Raw genomic sequence first — 15683 nt, 5'->3', positions numbered from 1 at the left:
CACAAGACCAATCAGTGCCATGCTCTCCCCTCCTTGCCCTGCTGCTCACACTGGCTCTCCCCAACAGCCACAGCCCGCAGTAGTGAGAAGCAAGCCCTCATGTCCGAGCTGAAGATCATGAGCCACCTGGGACCTCACCTCAACATTGTCAACTTGCTGGGGGCCTGCACCAAAGGAGGTAGATGAGCCCTGAGAACCCTGTGTCCTCTCCCTGCTTCCCTGGGCTGTGCTTAGGAGGACAACTGTCCTTAGATAGAATAATTCCTGTTGTCTGGTTCCAAATGATTCATCCTTCTCCTAAGAAAGCCTTGTGGGACTCTGAACACCTTTCTTCCAACCTGACTGAAACTGGGAAAGCACGTCTGTAATTCCCCCCTCCACAAACACAAATTTCAAATGCCAAAAAATGCTCAGTACCAGAAAGGTGGCTTTTCCCTTTGGCCCTGCCCAGACGCCCTGCAGTCTCGTAATATCCTAGTGGGATGAAATTCACGGGCATGGTGGCCAAGGCAGGACTGATGCAGGTGTTCTGTCCCACCAGGACCCATCTACATCATCACCGAGTACTGCCGCTACGGGGACCTGGTGGATTACCTGCACCGCAACAAGCACACCTTCCTGCAGTCCTATGGAGAGAAGGCACGGCGAGAGGCGGAGCTCTACGGGAACACCCCCAAGGAGGACCATGTGCACAGGTACCAGGAAAGCAGCTCTCTCCTTCTCCCTGGCACCTGCCCCATCCTAGCCCCATCAGGGAGGGAGGCTGGTACTGCCAGGAAGGATCCTGCATTTCTCCAGAGCAGTGAAACAAACGCTGGCCCAGCACTGGGACACAGCTGGCTGCTCTGTTACCTTGTTAGACCAGCCCTTGTGCCAACCAGTGACCTCCAAGCAGCTCCTGACAGCAAGGAGTTAGCAAACTGTGTGTCCTGGAGTCTGAGTTTGCTAGCACACATGCCAGCAGCTCCATGCCAGTTGGGAATATTTCCTGGCATTGTTAGCTTTATTGGCATAACCATAGCCATGCTCTGAGTACAGAGACACTGGGTTTTCCAGCATGTCTTAGCCACTGGAGACCTCAGCTCTGCATTTCCAGGGCAGGTGGAGTTGCTACCAAGCCTAAGGGAGAAGTGCTAGAAGGAGGGCAGTTGCACAAGAGGTGCCACAAGGAAAGGGAAATGGTCCTTCATCTGGTTGCCAGCTGTAAGGGATGCAGGCACGGCAGCACAGAGAAGTGGTCCCATGGGAAGCTAGAAAGCAGCATTTCCTTCCAACACGCCAAAACAATAGAAAAATAGATCAGTGTTACAGCTCCCCCCTGCCCTTTCTGCCTGAAGGCGGCTGAGATCTTCCTAAGCGCTGTGCCATTTGCACATTTCTGCATTCATGATGCAGGGCTTCCTTCCCAGCTGTGTGGGACATTTCAGTGCTGGGGCTGAGGTTTCAGGAATTTCAGACTCACAAATCATTGCCCCCAGCCCTCGTGTCTCCTCCTCCCCTCTGGATCTGAACAGCCTCTTCCCTTCCCCCCACAGCCACCTCTCCATGTCTGTCGAGAGCGACGGGGGCTACATGGACATGAGCAAGGACGACTCCCTAGACTATGTGCCCATGTCTGACATGAAGGGTGAAGTCAAGTACGCTGACATCGAGTCCTCTAACTATGGCACCCCCTATGAGCTGGACAGCTACTCCCCCTCAGGTAACAGCTTGGCCAAAGCGGGGGGGAGAGGTGCTTGTACTTTGGGTGTGGGTGCCTTTGCTTGCAGAGGTTGCCTTTGGGACACATCCAGCAGCAGTGGCAGATGCCCTCACAGTGAGAGCTCCCAGCTCTGCTCTTTTGTTGCTGGAGGCAGAGCATTCCCCAGTGTGTCCTTCCCCTAGTGGGAGGCTCACCAGTGTGCTGGGTAACACCAACATCCATCTCTGCTTGCCCTCAGCTCCTGAAAGGACAGACCGGGTGACACTGATAAATGAGTCTCCGCTCCTCAGCTACATGGACTTGGTGGGCTTCAGCTTCCAAGTGGCCAATGGGATGGAGTTCCTGGCTTCCAAAAACGTATGTATGCTGGCTGGTCTGTGGTGGGAGCAGTGGTGGTGGCCAACAGTGAGTTCTCTGCCGTATCCTGTGGTCAGCTTCCTCCCACTGTCCCTCTGTCCGTGCCAAACTCCTCGTGGGTGAAGTGGCTGTGCAATTGAAGAGCTGCTGACCACTTCCCTTTGGAAACACAGTCCTGGAGATCAGCGTGACTATATTTGCATGTGACAGCTACTCCTGGCTTACACTGAGCTTCAGACCTCAAATTCCCTGACTCTGTGCTCCTCCCGAGCTGTGTTCAGCACAGCTGTGGCATTATATCATCCCTATTTACTGGGATGACCAAACAGTGTACAGGGAGCTAAAGCACAAGGCACTCTGCAGCAGAGCAACTACTCTTACTAGGCACCCTTTTTGCACTGCGTGCTCTGAGCACCCCAGGACTCACCAAAAGTGCTTGTTTAGTGGAAATTAAGGAAATTTAGTGGAAATTAATCCTCTGGGATTTCCTAAGGTGTGGCTTAGCCCAGGGCAAGCAGTAATATAGCTGGATTGTGTGAAGCTCACAGGGCAGGGCTAACAGAAGGCATCAATGCCATCAACAAGGAGAGAAATTCCTGGCTCTCTGCCCCCAGCTAGACAGTCTGATCTGCAAAAGTGCATGGTCAGTGCTCCTGCAGCAAATTTCAGGGCTGTTCATACGGAAAACATCCAGCATGCTGGCAAACTAGGAGGCACAAGCCAGGCTGGTGTAACTCTGATGCCTTCAGGCTGCTGGGTTGGATTGTCCAGAGATGGAGACCACCCCTTCCCTCCAGCCCACCAAGTCCCCCTGCTTGGTCCGGCCCAGGCAGTGCCCTCTCTGCTGGGCTGTTCAGATTCCCCCTGCCAGATCCATGTGGCTGTTGCTGTCACAGGGGAAGCAGTCCAGGCAAACAGCAAAAATGTGGTAGCTCTGCTAGTGGTCGAGCCATGATTGTCCCTAGAGGTGAAGGAGACACCTGAAATGGTGTGAGGTGATTCCTTTCCCTGCAGCCCCAGGAATGGGTCAGTGCTGGAGCTGGGCTGTGTCCCTGGGCTGTCTGAAGATCCCTCACAGTGACAGTGCTCTGTCTCCCCCCTACAGTGTGTGCACCGTGACCTGGCTGCCAGGAACGTCCTCATCTGTGAGGGGAAGCTGGTGAAGATCTGTGACTTTGGCCTGGCAAGGGACATCATGAGGGATTCCAACTATATCTCCAAAGGCAGCGTGAGTACCAGCAGCCTTGCAAGCTCCTTCTTCCCAGGGCTCTGGGGCTGGCACCTCCTACATAGTCCCCCTGAGAGCCACCTGTCCATCAGTGTGCCCAGAGGTGGTGACAGGGCAGGACTCCCAGGAGATGATGTCAACAGCCAACCATCGTTCACTTTGTGTGCTCTGTACACTGTGGCGTAGCAGAATTGCGTACCCACATCTCCTGGCTCTTTACAGAAGAGCCTGAGCAGCCGCAAAACTAAGGATTGCCCCCTGTACACTGTCCCCATCACTGGCACCAGTGCTGCATCCTGCCAGCACTGAGTGTGGTCTTGAGCTGCAGGCAGGAGGAGGCGAGGTTAGGCAGCCTGGTAGGGCTATAGTGACTCACTGACCACTCTGGGAAGAGATTCACAGGACTCTGCTCTAACCACTAGACCACAAGTTAAGAAGAAGTGTCTTCTTGCAAGCAGCTACTCTCCAGAGAGACATCTTCAATCTTTCGAGGCAGGAGAGGATAAAGCTGTAATTGAGCTTTGCCAGAAAGCATTTCCCTGTGATTTCAACGACAACCTATCCACTCCAGCCCTGAGGCATTTGGTGATCTCCAACCCCAAGCAAAACAGGCCATTCCCAGAGAAACTGAGGCTGGGGGAGCTGAGACTAGAGACAGGTGCCTTAAATCTCTATCTAATCAATAAAAGACTTAACTTCTTTCATGATTTCTCCCATGTGCTGTCAAACAGGCACTCAGAGCTTGGACAGGGGGACCCTCCTGCAGAGGGGTTGGGGTTTTCAGTCCAGCCTTGGCATAGCAGCTTTCCTGTCCAAAATGGGAAATGAAACTGAGCCCCTTTGCAATCCTTCCTGGAGATTATTTTGGTATTCATTGTGCAAGCAAATCCCAGGAGCAGCACAGCCAGTGCTGCCTACAAGCTGGTCAAGTGAGGCTTTTGGTTTTCTATTACTCTGTGTGAGTAAGAAGAGAAAAGAATCTGGATGTATCCTTTGGCTCTTTTCTGGCCATCCCTTAGCCCTCTCCAGCTTGGTCTCAGGTTTCCAAAGTCAGATGGGCCTGGATTTTCATCAGTAGTCTTTGGTCAGGTTGTGCAAGTCAGTGGCCTCCTCAAGAGCGAGGATCAGAGAACACGCACTGTGACATGTGTGCACTCATCACTGCAGGCTGTGATGGAAATGGATACAGCACAGCCATTCTTTCCTCCTTCCTGCTGGGTCTGTTCTGCACAAACAAAGAGGCAACTGGTCCCTCCCAGAACTGACAGACAGCAGATGTCACAGATGTGTTGGACTCACAGACAGATCTGAAGGGTCTTCTTTGCTTGTAGCTTGGGTGACAGGCTCTTACCTGTTGAAACAGGTGCTGTGGGTACAGCTGACTCTCTTCTTGTTTCATTTTTTATTCTCTCTTAGACCTTCTTGCCCCTTAAGTGGATGGCTCCAGAGAGCATCTTCAACAACCTCTACACCACCCTGAGTGATGTGTGGTCTTTTGGGATTCTTCTTTGGGAGATATTCACTCTAGGTAAGTGCCCTGGAGATCATGGTGATGTCTGTAGTTCTGATAGCATGTTAGCAGGATCCCTTCAAAAACAATAAAAATGCATTTCTAACCCCCAAGTTCCTACCTTACCAGTCAGAGTAGCACTTTATTCCCTGTCTCCTTCTTCCCCATGCTCACGTTGCATTTGGAAGTGAAATGAAACAGGAAAGGTAAAAAATAAGAAAGTCTTGGTGTGAAATGCATGTTGGCTGGAGGGTGGCAGGCAATCCAGCAGCCTAATTCCTGCTCTCCCTGTACACCAGGAGGGACTCCATACCCTGAACTGCCTATGAATGAGCAGTTCTACAACGCCATCAAACGTGGCTATCGGATGTCCAAACCCACCCACGCCTCTGATGAAATGTAAGTGCTGTCCACATGTGTTTGCCCTGGATGCGTTCTACACACTACAGAAGCATTTCTGCCTGTTTTCCTCACCTGCTAACTCTCCGTTCCCTCTTGGCAGCTACAACATCATGCAGAAGTGCTGGGAGGAGAAGTTTGAGATCAGGCCATCCTTCTCGCAGCTGGTGGTGCTTATGGGAAACCTCCTGGTGGATTGCTACAGAAAGGTGTGTCCAAAGGACCCTGTGCTGGAGGGACAGAGGAGGCAGGGTTTGGAGATGATTGTTTAGTGCTGCAGTGGCAGAGGATTTTGCTGTGAGCAAGTCTGCATTAGCCAGTGAAGGTGGTTTGGGCATCGCAGGAACATTGCCGAGACAGCTGGCATCGCCAGACAGGCAGCTGGTAACTCAGCAACTGCGGAAATCAGAACTGGCAGGAGATCGAAATCCTGCCTCCAACTGTTTGGTATTTTGGAGCTGTGAAGTTGTGCTACTGATCTCTCCCTTAGGAAAGGTTCATGGCCTATCTTTGTTGGAGTAAGGGCAGATGAACCCAGCTAGAAGATGCCAGACCCTCTAGGAAAACCCTGGCAGGCATGGAAAGGATACACAACACAAGTGCATTCTCCCCACTCACAAGACCTTTCCCTTTCTTTGGTAACCTGCCGTGTGAGAGCAGAGGTACCAGCAGGTGGATGAAGAGTTCATGAAGAGTGACCACCCCGCTGTTGTCCGCACAAGACCCACAATTCCTGTGCTGAACAACGCCCGGCTTGCTGCCAGCTCCCCCACCAGCAGCATCCTCTACACAGCTGTGCACCAGAACGGGGGCGAGAATGATTATATCATCCCTCTTCCCGACCCCAAACCTGAGGCAAGCTGTGACCTCCCTCAGGAGGCCTCCATCAGCCGGGCCAGGTAAAAACATTGCTTCTGAGTGTTGTCCTTCCCCCCCAGCTGTCCAAATCTGAAATGGGGACCTCAAGAGAAAAAGGGGATGTTCTGCTGAGGCACAGACTAGGGGTGGATGTACTAGGAGAGAAGGAGGGCAGTGTTGCCCCATCTGAGTAGCTGTGACTTTCATGAGCCTAAAGGAACCAGAGGAGCTGGGACATGAACTGAGATAGGGCACAATGCCACATCCCTGCACATCAGCCAGCACAGCTGACGACAAGCAACCCCACTCATGGAGAGGAGAGCACACAGGGAGCCATGTTCTGTAGAACCCAACCAACAGTGTGTTGTGTTTGAGGGCTGAATAGGCCCACCTGGTATGGTCTGTTCCCCTGTGGGAAGCTACTCAGAGTGGGGCTGCTGGGAGCTCAACACGCTTCTCAGTTGCTGGGAGTCCTCTCTGACCAGGAGACTTGGGACAAGACATTCATTTCTCTCTCCCTCTTGTCTCCCTTCAGCTCTATGCTGAACGAGGCCAACACATCATCTACAATATCCTGTGACACCCCTCTGGGCCTCCGGCAGGATGAGGAGCAGGAATCCGACCCACAGCCAGGCTGCCAGGAGCCAACCACTGGACTCCAAGAGGTGGAGGAGAGTTTCCTGTAGTCAGAGCTGGGCTGACTTTGCATCTCCTTATGGAGAGGCCGGCTGAGGGGCTGACCCAGCTGTCACAGAGAGCCATGCTTGTGCTTGTACGTCAGGACATCCCCTCCTGTCCCAGCATTCCTCCTTCCCTCCTGTTTCCCAGTGTTGGGTGGGGAATTGAAGACTTTTCCCCACTGCCATCCCCTTCCCCCTTAAAAAGAGGCGGCTCAGTGCCAGAAACCCTCTATATCACTGCCACATCCTCCTCAGTGATCAAACCACTGCAGGAGGGAGACATCTCACAGACCAACATCTTTTCAATGGAAGACATGGGTTGGATCTCCACGAGACACCACTTTCTGCATTGCTAAGATGATACTCCAGCCTCTTCCTCCTCCGTGGCAAGGAGATTCATCCCCTCTGCACCAGCACTTCTCTGATGGTCTCAGCACCAGCCATGCTGTGGTTCTGTGGAATGCCACTGCGACAGATAATCCACCTGGAGCCCATTGCTGGGGTGTAGAGAAACTGCAACACCAACCTTCAGCTGCTGGAGGTCAGGAGTACGTTGGATTCTCCTCCAAGCACAGTCAAGTCCTGAAGAGACCAGCCAGTGTCTGGGAGGTACGGAATTACCCTTTTCCTCTCTCAACAGCTCTTCTGTGGTGGATAGAGCATCACAAGCACTGCAGGTATTCATAGCTCTGGGGCATAGCTCGGCATCCACCTAGAGGCTGTCACACCCTTTTGTGCCCAGCATGGCACCAGGAGCTCCAGGGGCATGCCAGGAACTCCAAATGCCCTCACAATGACTTGGTTATAGAAGCAAAGAGGGCAGCCACTGTTGTTCGTGTTGTCTGTGTGGACACTAAGCTAATTATTCTCCATTGAAGATTTAAAGGGAACAAATATATTAATCCACTAGCCAGGGCTAGTATAAGGAAACAATATGGTTATTCATTAATCTACTGCCACTACACCCAGCTCATCTGCTGGGAAATCATATAACCACGCCAGCTGCAGAACCCTTGTGCCTTATCTTTGGGAAGCAAAGGCTCACCTTTGATAAACTGTTCACCCAAACGCTCTTTCTCAGGATGGGAGGGCTCACCGTTCCCTCCTGAGTCACAGCAAGATTATGGGCAGAAATAAGGATGCCAGAACACCAGCCCAGGGATAGCTCCAAAGAAAGAGAGGGAGCGGGGCTGGGAAGCTCCTTGGTCACAGCTGAACTGGATCTCATGCCCTGCCACCTTCTGAGGTCAGGCAGAGTCCCTTGCAGCCTGCCAGGGCTGTGAAGTGTTACAGGGAACTGAGCAGGGCAAGAGGAATCGGGGAGGATTCCTCTCTCTTGGAGAGTGTTTTGAAAACTAAAAGGGCCCAGACCTTCCCCCTGCCTCTCACCTCCTTCCCCACTTCTCACAGATGGGTCTGAGGCTTCTTGTGCTCTCAGCTGGCACTTGAACGAGCAGACTCAAAGCAGGAGGAACACCAGGCTTTGGAAATCAGTTGTGAACCCCGCCTCTGCAGAGATGAAAGCTGGACCCCCAAAACCACAGGTCTGACACCACAGAAGACAGGTTTTTCTCTGAAATGAGTTTCACTTCACACAGAGCTCTGTTCACTGCATGTGCCCTACTCCCATTAACCCCTTCATTGCCCTACTCACGCACATCGCTCTGTGCATCCTACAGGAATTGCACAGGCAGGTTTACAAAATCAGAAATTTGATCAGCATCTTGCTGGGCTTCTGCCACCTCAGAGCCACTGAGAATTTATTTTGTTTCAAGATATGAAACTTCTGCCAGAAATCCCCAGCAAAACAGCTTCTGTTTTAAATTTCCTACCACTCCAGTGCTGCCATTTATGCGGCTGAAGGAGGAGTAGGTGTTCTGTGGGCTGATGTCCTTGGTAAAATGTGAACATAAGAAATAGCACTTTTATTGGCAGTCGGCAGAGGATATTTTCAGCCTATGTGGTCAGATTCCCCACCATCCATAGGAAACATACCGTGAATGACAGTTGTTTTTCCATCCTCTGTTCCTCCTGCTTGTAATGAAGGAGCCATCTCCTATGGCCACAGTTCATGAAACAATCCTCACTGCAGAGAAGCAGTAATTTATGAGATCCTTTGGGTCAGACTGCTTGATTTTTCTAACATGTAAGGTGCTTGGTAGGATCTCTGTCACTGCAACTTGAGCCCATAGGATGGCACATCAGATCATCCTAACAGCCCCTGTCTGCACCAGCTCCACTTTTAATTCATCCTTCTCTATCAAAGGTGACCAGAAGTACCCAGTACTCCAGGTGAGGTCAAACCTAGACCTCGCACAGGGCATTAATAGTTCTGGTCTGTGCTGGTCTGGACTTGCCTGGTCCAGGCAAGATAGCTTTGGATAATATTAGCCTTTTCCCAGCCACAACATACTGAGAGCTTGGAGTCATCCTCTGACCAATCTAGGCACCTACGTCTTTCTACACTTCTAGCATTTCTCACCAAGATACACCCTGCTGTTCCAGACATTGGGTCATCAGCAAATTTTGTTAACAAACTGTTATTTTTGGGTTGGACTGACTAATAAAAATATTAGATACTTCTAGCAACAAGAAAAAACTGTGGGAGCTACTTTTACTACTTCCACCCGGCCCAAAGATTTCCCCATCAATTAACACCTTCTCACTTTCCCTTTGGCCATTTACTTATTTCAAAAATCCTATTCTAAACTTCATCTTGTACAGATTTAATTGCTAATTAAATTACTGATTTTCCACTATCAAATAGTTTCCACAGTCCTGAAAGGGGAAATGTCCCTGCTGGGGGAGGTCAGGTGTTCTGTCCTATTAGCTGGGCATTAGCTACATTTGGATGTCTATTGCATTTTGTCCCATTAGTAGATTTACTGCAATTATTCTTTGCATTGAAACCTGTTCTGGCTGCTGATGGGATGCTAACCCCACCTCCCTATTCGTTCTTAAAGTAGGTACACCAGACTCTTTGCAAAACGATACCATTCCCCACTCCAGAGGAATATGACCAAATACTTGCCCTTGGCCCTGTGATTTTTAGGGCTAAGTCTTGCACTTTGTGGTATTTTCCTGTCCTTACTCAACCTTTCACAGCACCTTTAGCAAGTTGGCAGTGACCTGACCTTCTCAGCCAGGGACAAGCTGGCAGCTGGGAAAAGCCAACTTATTTTGCTAAGCATCCCTCAAAGAGAGGGCTTGGCAGAGCTGGGAATGACAGATCCAGCCCCACGCTCCCTCTCTCTGCTGCCAACATTCCAGTCCCTGCGTGGCCTGGCAGATGAGGGCCAGGAGAAATGTTTGACTGTTCTAGGCCCTTCAGTTTTGTAGCCATAATTTCTCCAGTGGGACTCTGAAGGAAACTGGTCCCACTGGGTTTTCTGTTTTGATGATCAGTATTTTTGTTTGGGTGTGTTTTTGTGTTTAGAGGTGGACCCAAACTGAGCCCCTTATGAAGGAACACATGCCACAGCTTGGGCCCATCTCTAGTGCAATATCTTTTTATTTGTAGGTTATATTTTACTCTACAGCTGTTACATTGTTATCAGAACCAGTATATGCACAATCCTACTGCCAGTCACTATTTCATACGTGTATCCCAGAAACTATTGCAGCGCTCTGGTGTCTATTTCCGCATTTAAGGTGTTTCTCAGACTGATGTGTGCACAGGTTTTAATCCTTTTGTCCTTCTCAGTTTGAGTGTGTTATTTTCTTAAGCGCGAGTGTCACGTTTAGTGTTTGTTTGTGTTGCGTTAAGAAATCTAGAGCACAGCGGACTTTAGTAGTAGGTAAATTGTCTCTGTTCACCTGCCAAGGGGACTGTGACAGGGTCCCATGGGGATGGGGGGCAGAAGTGCAGTGCAGATGTGCAGCCAGAGGAAGTCAGCCAGAAGTGAAAGGCAGCTCTTGTCTTTCTTCCCAGTCAGGGCTCTGGGCTGAGGGAGAGGCAGCGCCACAAATAAAGGGCACTGGGCTGTTAGGGCTTGCCTGTGGGGAAGCCCCAGGTCTGTGCAAAGCTGGCAGATCTGGGGAAGGGAATTTCACAGAGTGCTAAGGAGGCAAACCCCCTGTTCCAATGTGCAAGTGCAAGGAACAGCCCTGGTTGGGCTCCGTGCTTAGCTCAGGTTCCAGGATGACCAGGGAGCCTGGATACAGCCTGTCTGTGTCCCACTTAGAGAACACAAAGGTTGCCCTTTGGTAGCCCTCAGCAACGTCTTGGCATCCTTTGCCTCAGGTGGTTGCCCAGGCAGAGAGCAGCCGGGGCAGCTGCAGGTCCTCCCTGAGCACTGGGCAGCTCCAGAGCCACACAGGTCATTCCTGCAGCAGATCCCAGCCCTGCCTGCAGGCTGAGTGGCCAGTGCTGACTGTAACAGTGGAGGCACCATGTCACCTGCAGGACTTGCCCAAAGCAGGCCAGATATTGCTAAGAGTAAGATTTCATGGGCCAGCACATGGGTTGCTGGGCTCCCAGCATAGTTCCCATGTTTCACCCAGAGATCTGAGGTCCCTGGGAAATGCCAAGGTGGATCTAGTCGGCTGTGGCAAAGACAGGGGAACTGCTCCAGCAGCACTTTGGAGTGATGACTCTTGCCTGAGGTGCAAGAAGGCAAGGAAGCCAGCTTGTGCTTGCAGGCCTCTAGTGTCCCATCACTCCTCTTCCTTACTCCTTCATGGATTCATTGTACCAGAACTGTAAATCTTGCCCAAAGTGTGCCCTCTCCCCATCCTGCTGTGCTGGCTTGCTGGCATCACACTGTTCCTCTGCAGCCTTTCTGAACAGCAGCAGCACCTATCTCCATGCTCTCTGTCAAAATCAGCATGAGGGCAAAGGAGAAAGCAGAGTTCAGACTAAGGTACCAAAGAGTTAACATTTTTCTAGGTTTACAGTTGTATTTGTAGAATTTGTACTATGTCACATTTATAGCCATGAGATATTATTTTTATGCTGTAAACTTTTACAAATACATTTTTAAAGAAAGAGTTTAAAAATAAAGGTGTTTTTCATTTTGCAAAGTTCCATCTCTTCCTTTATTTGCCTGCTTTTGGTTGCTCCCGCTCAGATGGGGCTGGGAATACAGCTTAACCCTGTGGTGGGTGAAGGCTAAGCATGTTAATACGCTGTGCATGACCCCAGTGCTTAGTGAAAGCCAAGCTGGGAGCCAGGCAGGGAGAAGCACTGCAAGGAGCAGCTGAGCCCAGAGACAGGGTAAGGAAAAGGGTCAAGATCTGCCCCATCTCTCTGGTAGCTGTGCAGTTTGTGGGTTATATGGCAGGTGGGTAGAGGGAAGGACACCAGGAATTGTTCCTATGTATAACCCCACTGCCTGGGGTTTGGGCCAGCAGTCCCAGCTAAGGACTTGACTCCTTGGAGCATTGTTGGGTCTGTGCTCAGGTTGGGGTGGGGATGCAGGAGAAATGACAAACTGAACAGTGGCTGGGCTGAAGGAGATGGCAGATGCTGCAGCACTGATTTTTCCATGTAGTTCAATAGCTCAGGGCAGTGGGAGGGCCTGGAGATAGCAATAGGGCAGGGCACCAGCAGGGGCCACGCTGCAGCACACAGGGCTCCTCACATCCAGCTCTCCTCCCTTCCCTCTAGGATGAGGAATTTGCTGATACCCTCAAAAGATGCAACTCCGAAATCCTGGCTCCCCACCCCACCACTCCCTCAGATCCACATGTCACTCTGCTCCCCTCACCTTTCCCCAGTCACCTTTCTGAGGCACTGAGGTCCCCCAGCCGCATGAGAGACAGGCACCTCCTGAGTGTTGCTCAAAGTTTTTTCCTCTCTCTAGCTCAAATTTAACTCTTCCTCCAAAATCCACCCCAAGCTGCAGAGTAGAGATGTTTGCATCTGCTCTGAGCCACATGCTTGGAAAGCTCAGGGTTGCTGCAAGGAGGGGTTTTGGACCGAGGTTCAAACATATCAGTGTTGATCCTGTTTTCTAGCTACGTGGTGCAGCCCCCACTGGCAACAGTCGTGCCTTCCTCAGCTCCTGCAAACTCCCTGTGTACCCAGAGGTCCAAGGCATGGAGTGCAGCAGCAGGCAGGTCCAAGTTCCAGCAAGGCTCCCCTTTCCAGCACGGCCTGTCCTGGGTTACTGCCTTCGCTCATTTTTCCAGAGTGGAGGTTTGCAGTCTCCCTGACCAGCTCGGGCTGATTCTCCCCAGATATCTCTGAGTCACCTGGCACAGCTCAGTCAGGGCATTTTTCTCCAGAAGCTGAATCAGCAGGGAGAAAAAAAAATCCCCTTTTCTCCAGAGAGGCTGGGGGGAAGCAGAGAGGGGGAACTGACAGACCTCAGCCCTGAACCCTGCAGGCTCCCACTGCCTGATCCTTGCCTAGCAGACCTTTTGCATCTCAGGATGTGCAGGAGAGGGGTCATGGGGCTGGAAATGAGCAGGCCAACATGGGGACCCCCAGTAGGGCACCTTCCCCACCCCAAAACAAGTCTTCTCTCCAGTGATGAGACAGACACCCCGTGGAAGAGCTCAGGGAAGCAGAGGCACTCATAACTGCAGTGACAAACCCCAGCCTGCTGCAGCCAGGGTTTGTAGCTGTGGGGGTACCCACAGCTCAGTACCAACAGGACACAGGTGTTCCACGTGTGTCCCCAAGCTGCTGCAGGGCTGCTCAGGCAAGCATGGCACCATGGCCAGCTGTGCTCAGTGGGCCCCATAGGGCTCCCAGCCTGGGGAACAAGCCTGAGCTCCCAATGCTCCCAACCAGGGCTCACGGCAGCCTCCATTCCCCCTTCCACAGCCAGTCTACAGCCTACCAGGCACTGAGCAAGTCTCATCCCATCTTTCACAACCGTCAGGGCCTCCACAAATGTTCCTGGGCTTCAAGTGGTTCAAAGTAAGGCTGCAGCTCCTCCAAGAGCATCCCTGCCCCGTGCTCAGAGCTGCATGGGTGCGTGAGTTCCAGCAGCATTCCTGTGGCTGAGCTGCTTGCACACAAGATTTGGGGTGCAGCCTTCAGGAGGAAGAGAAGGACACAAAAGAGGGAGGGACCCCATGTTTGTCCCAGTGAGCATCCCCAGGTGTGCCCAGTCCAGGCTGGGGACTCAAGTGTCCAGGCTGTCACCTGGGGATCACTGCCATCTGAGATGCTCTGCAAGGGGTCCCCTCAGTGAGAAGAAGGAGGGCTGAGAGATTGTTTCCCTTCTCTCTCTTAAACCTGTCTGGTTTAATACTTATTCACATTGGTGAGTCAGTTCTCTCTGAGCTGGCATTTGTTCCTGGAAACAAAACAAATAAAAAAGACTTAAAAAGAAGAAGGAGGGAAACAAACATCCTTTAAAAAGCCCCTTTGGCTCAAAAGGAGGAAAGAATAATCAAGCAGACATCTCCTGTGGCCCAGCTGCTTGACAGCTCCCCAGCTCTGGGCAGGAGCCTGCCAGAGCACCATGCTGCCTCTAATTCCTGTTCTTCTCCCCTGCATCCTGCCAGGAAAAACTGCTGAGGGGAAACGTTCCTTGGCCAAAAGCTGCCTTTCCTTCTCTCTGGACTCCCTCTTGCTCTCCAGCCATCCTTCTGGCCAAAACCAAGAGCTCTCTCCACGTTCCCATGACTCTTAGTCATCTCCAGCACAGTCAGCCTGCTCTCATCTCCTGGCCCCAAGGACCTTGTCTTGCTGGTACCTCTCTAACTGCCCCCTTTGGAGAAGCCCATTCCCCTCCAGGCTGTGGAGGCTTTCAGGGCATTGCAGGTGCAGATTCAACAGCTACCTCTGTGCAGGTATTTTAGCACATCCCTTCTCTTTCTGCCCATGGTTTGTCATGGTGTTCCTGTCACCTCCCTGCTGTTGGGGCTGCAGCTGGGGCAGTTGGCAGAGCCCCCAGCTGCACCTTCCTCCCCTGTGCTTCCTTCCCAGTGCTGTCAGGTGGTGGCTGTCACTTCCCACCCCAGAGCTGCTGTGAACAGCCCTGAACTTCTGCTGCAGCGTGAGGTGAGACAGAGCAGAGAGCCAGGGGCCACCCTGTGTCTGACTGGACCCACTAATCCTGCTGGCTTGAGTGTCCCTGGGAGAACTGGTTTGCTTCAAGCCTTCTCTCACCCCTGTTTTGGAAGAGCCACTGTCCAGTGGAGGGTTAACAAAGTGTCTAATTTATTAATTACTAACACTGCTAATTAGCTAACTGCCTAATTGCTGCTTCAAGGTGCCTGCCAGGTTGTCAATTACAGAACAGCTCCAAGCAGCCTCCCCACCAGCAAGGCAGGATGGCTGGGTGGGACGGGCTCCAGGGGAGGAAGGGTCTGTGCTTTAGCCCTGGGGCTGCCTGGTGGTGACAGGGTCACTGTGAGCCCCAGGCTTGGAGGTACAGGGACAGAAGAGAGCCAGGGTCCCCATGTGTCCCCCAGCCCAGCCAGGAGCCAGAAGGGGTCTGCATGCTGGACTCCCAACATGTCTCCCTGGCAGGGAGGGTAGCGAAGCTAGCGTGGGGCTTGGGGGTGATCCTGTGTGGCCACAGGACCCCTCTCTGCACCTGGGATCACACTTTTGGTTAACACAAAATAATATGGCATCTTCACAGGCCTTTTCCCACCTGCCCTGGGCTGAATTGCCTTTGTGGGCCTCTTGTGAGGGAGTCTGCCATGTTCTGTGAGGGTCCTCAGGTCCCAAAGCCAGCAAGAGCTGCTGGGCCTGAGGTAAATCTTGTCCTGCTGAAGTAAAATGGAATTCACTGCCAGCAAGTGTGCGGACACTCTGTGTTCCCAAGCAAGACAAAAGTGTGTAAATGTCCCTGGGGACTGGAGTGGCAGAAGCCAGAGAACAGGATTATCCCAAACCCCTGCATGGTGCAGTGGCCCCTGCCAGCCCTGGGGACTGGTCTGGGGCTGGACTCCTCTCTGAGACCTGAGGGGGACCCCCACCAGCAGGGGGACCGTGCAGCAGGGTGTGTGCATGGCTCCACCTCTGCCGTGGGGTTTGTCACT

General features: G+C 52.1%; 1 protein-coding gene across 2 annotated transcripts in view; it reads left to right on the top strand.

Moving 5' to 3' along the window:
* LOC121657809 (platelet-derived growth factor receptor beta-like) overlaps positions 1 to 11756 on the top strand; it is a 31837-nt gene extending 20081 nt beyond the window's left edge. For both annotated transcript variants that reach the window (XM_042013925.1, XM_042013926.1), the window contains exons 14-23: positions 68 to 178; positions 542 to 695; positions 1536 to 1702; positions 1941 to 2059; positions 3165 to 3287; positions 4704 to 4815; positions 5097 to 5196; positions 5300 to 5405; positions 5857 to 6095; positions 6590 to 11756. In XM_042013925.1, the coding sequence (XP_041869859.1) occupies positions 68 to 178; positions 542 to 695; positions 1536 to 1702; positions 1941 to 2059; positions 3165 to 3287; positions 4704 to 4815; positions 5097 to 5196; positions 5300 to 5405; positions 5857 to 6095; positions 6590 to 6740 (1382 nt within the window). In that variant the 3' untranslated portion in view covers positions 6741 to 11756. The remainder of the gene's footprint in view (positions 1 to 67; positions 179 to 541; positions 696 to 1535; positions 1703 to 1940; positions 2060 to 3164; positions 3288 to 4703; positions 4816 to 5096; positions 5197 to 5299; positions 5406 to 5856; positions 6096 to 6589) is intronic.
* Positions 11757 to 15683: the final 3927 nt, after the last annotated feature.

Source organism: Corvus kubaryi, unplaced genomic scaffold, assembly GCF_017639235.1.
Source record: "Corvus kubaryi isolate FWS band 111438036 unplaced genomic scaffold, C.kubaryi_AGA036_p1.0 split1-37374, whole genome shotgun sequence".
Taxonomy (NCBI): domain Eukaryota; kingdom Metazoa; phylum Chordata; class Aves; order Passeriformes; family Corvidae; genus Corvus; species Corvus kubaryi.
This window is presented reverse-complemented; position numbering and strand designations above follow the sequence as displayed.